Below are 3,381 nucleotides of genomic sequence, written 5' to 3' on the forward strand. Positions count from 1 at the left end.
TCCGCTCCCGGCGCCCAGGGGAGCGTGAGGCTTTCTCAGCTCCCGAGCTCCCAGTTAGGTGTGAATTAAAAGTGTCTCCAGGCCCTCTCCGTGGTAGAGCTGAAACGTGCCTCACCCCTGTGAGCCTTTGTCTCTTGTTTTGGTTGAGGTTAGATGGTGTGAAGTCTTTAATAGGGCGATGTGATTTAACGTTAATGATCAGAATTTGTGCTGCTCAGTTTTCCTTCACAGGAAAACAGTGGGACACTCACCAGCTGCAGCGTGAAAAGTAGTGCAGAAAGTTCTTGGAGGAACAGAAATCTGGGAGGTGTTACTTAAGTGCTGGCTTTTCCGTTGGCACAGTTGTTCTTTTATTCCTTCTGGTAGACTCCAGAATTAATTTATTTTCAATCAGCAGTATTTACCATCTGTCACTTCTCTGTCGTTTAGATGTTGATGCCCAAGAAGAACCGAATTGCCATCTACGAACTCCTTTTTAAGGAGGGGGTGATGGTGGCCAAGAAAGATGTCCACATGCCAAAGCACCCTGAGCTGGTGGACAAGAATGTGCCCAACCTCCACGTCATGAAAGCCATGCAGGTATGGAGCAAGGGCGGGACCGCTGGCCGCCGGCGACACTGGGGGCTGTTGTGTACCTGTGAATAAACATCCTCAGACGTTAACAAATAAACATTGTCACATGCTGCTGTTTCTTACGATGGGTGTTTCCCCATTTTTCTGGTTTTTGCTATTTCTTCTTGGAGCTGTTGTTACCCACACACTGTAGAAAGTTGTTCTTCTGTGGATCCACATCTCAAGTGGGTTTTGAAGCTGTGTCTAAATCTTTATTCCCCACATTCCCCCAAAAAACTCTTGTGTGCGTAAAAACATCTGGTGAGAATACTGATCTGAGATCTTGAATGATGGTGAGGCTCAGACATGAAGTAACAGAATTCTCTCTGCAGTCTCTGAAATCCCGTGGTTATGTGAAAGAGCAGTTTGCGTGGAGGCATTTCTACTGGTATCTGACCAACGAGGGCATCCAGTACCTGCGCGATTACCTCCACCTCCCCCCTGAGATCGTCCCCGCAACCCTGCGCCGGAGCCGCCCGGAGACTGGCAGACCACGGCCCAAAGGTGTGTTCAGAGGTGGCTGCCAGTCAGTGGGAGGGATCAGGGAATGAGTCCAGCATGTTTGACAGCACAGGCGTGGCAGACAGTCACCAGGACATCAGATTCCAGCACAGACTGGTGCGAGTTGCTCTCATTTTTGGGTGTATAAACATTAATAGGTCAAGGAGACACATATGGGCTTTATTGTTTAGTATTTGGCACTAGTCTGATCACCACTGGCTACAGAAAAGCTGGAGAAGGCTAAAGAAAGCTGTGAGACCAACTGGGAGAAATGGTTTGAGCACATGGTATATGGCCTTCTCTAGTGACAGAAGTGACTGGGATTACTGGGAGCAGGCTGAAACTGCAGGCTGTGGATCAAGGGGCCTGTTTGTGCCCAGACAGGGCTGAGGTCCGAGACAGGGGTTGTCTCCAGCTGCTGGGGCTTTGCAGAAATGCTTCTCTATGGGGAAGAGCCTGCAGCAACCCCAGTGGTCCTCCCTCAGGAGGACAGTGTGTGCTGTGCTGGTTGAGTCCTGCAGGTACGGAGAACCTCATCTCTCCCTGGGTTCTCCTTCGGAGAACTGCCCAGCAGGTCTTAAATGCTGAGTGGCCTTGGTGGGGGTGTGGGGCTGGGGAACAGACGTACTTCTGCACAGACACTTCCCACAAAACATGGTGTAGACCCACCCGCAGCTGGGTGGGAGGTGTTTCCAGAGGATATTCTTGTCTGGTTACAAATAGCAATTTAAATCATGGAGTTGGGTTGCAGACCCGCCTGTTTAGTCCACAGAAGGCAGAAGCTGTGCTTTTTTCCTGATGGATGCTTGGTGTTGGTCTCTGAACAGCTGGTGAACCATTTTGATACCCTCTGTAGTGAGCGAAGTCATGGAGTAGCGCAGTGTAAATAAACTCGAGGTGAACGTGCTGAAGCCACCGTGCCCCTTGGTTCAGTTCTGCAAAGGTGACTGTTCCAGGCAGATCCTTCAGATCAGGAGGGACTGTTATGTGCTTGTAGGCTTTCGAAATGCTCTGCAAAAATCCCTTCTGCTTGGTTCTCCTGGTTTCATCTCCGGTTGTAGAGGAGAAATGCCACAGTGCAGGACATGGAGTGTGAAATTGCCCAGAAGGACTTTGGGGAGATGAAAACTCCTGGAAGCTTAGAGAAAGGAGAAGGTTCCTGCAGCTGTGGTTGGCAGAACAGCATCACTGGATCTCTGGGATCAAGAGATGGTTCTTCTCCCCTCAGGGATGGTGGCTCTTCTGCCTTGTGTGGAGTTGCCTATTGTGGTTATCAGTAATCACGTTGTAGGATATGGTCCTGCCCTTAAAGCAGGACTCGGGCTGTTGAAGGGGAGTCCTGCATGATAGAGCTCTTCTGAAAGTTGGTAGGAATCCACTCCTGCTTCTGAGCTGCACTGCGTTGCATCCCCAAGAACTGGGCACTGCACTGGGACAGAGGCTGTGGCCCTGGGCTGCTGAGGACTTCACCTCCATCTCCTGCAACGTGTGGTTTAGCATAACAAAACTGAGGCATCATCTGCTTCAAAGGAAAGAATGGCATCCAAACTAGGAAGCTGATGGTTTCTTTGATCTCTGAGGAGCTTCGGATGTTCTCAAATTTATTCTTTAGATGCTGCGTTTATCCAACGAGCTAAAGAAACTGTGATACCCAGTGGGAGGGCCTCACAGTTCCTGTCTAGAATTTACTCTGTTTCTGCAGCAAGGAAGCTTCACTTTGCAGCATCTCCAGCCTTCTTAGCGCAGTGCCGGTGACCTCATGCCGTCTGCACCTCGGTGGGGCTAGCTGGTGGGGATGCCAGGACCGTCTGGTTCTGTGTGGTTTCGCTGTGGATCACCTGCCTGGGGCTGCAGCAGACTGGGAGTCGCAGCAGGAGGGTGTAGGCGGTGGTGCAGAATCCAAGCTTACCAAGACTTACAGAGGTCTTGCTTGACCTCTTGGGGTTCTGGGGCCCTTTGTAGCACTTCCATGCAGTGCTGCTGACTTTCTGAAGGGTGGCTGGGTACGAAAGCTGGAGGTTTTAGACTACAGTGTGTTGGATATTTGCACTTTGTGTCTGTTACAGATGTAATCAAACTGTTAGAAGGGAAGCGGGACAGATAGGAAGTTTAGAAAAAAATAAACTATTGACAGGGTGTTGACAGGAAGGAAGCATGTGGAAGCACTTACAGGATCACTTTTGTGCCAGGAGGAGCCACTTCTGTCCCATTGGGGTTGTGCAGGCGTGTCCCAGGCTGCCCAGGGCAGTGGTGGAGTCCCCATCCCTG

The 3,381-nt window shown here is 50.5% G+C and overlaps 1 protein-coding gene across 1 annotated transcript in view; it reads left to right on the forward strand.

The window, feature by feature from the left end:
• Positions 1–429: 429 nt before the first annotated feature.
• RPS10 (ribosomal protein S10) overlaps positions 430–3,381 on the forward strand; it is a 5,060-nt gene continuing 2,108 nt past the window's right edge. Inside the window, exons 1-2 of the mRNA XM_010145167.1 lie at positions 430–579; positions 945–1,116. Of these exons, the coding sequence (XP_010143469.1) occupies positions 430–579; positions 945–1,116 (322 nt within the window). The remainder of the gene's footprint in view (positions 580–944; positions 1,117–3,381) is intronic.

The sequence above is a fragment of the Buceros rhinoceros genome, unplaced genomic scaffold (genome assembly GCF_000710305.1).
Source record: "Buceros rhinoceros silvestris isolate BGI_N320 unplaced genomic scaffold, ASM71030v1 scaffold33361, whole genome shotgun sequence".
Lineage (NCBI taxonomy): Eukaryota > Metazoa > Chordata > Aves > Bucerotiformes > Bucerotidae > Buceros > Buceros rhinoceros.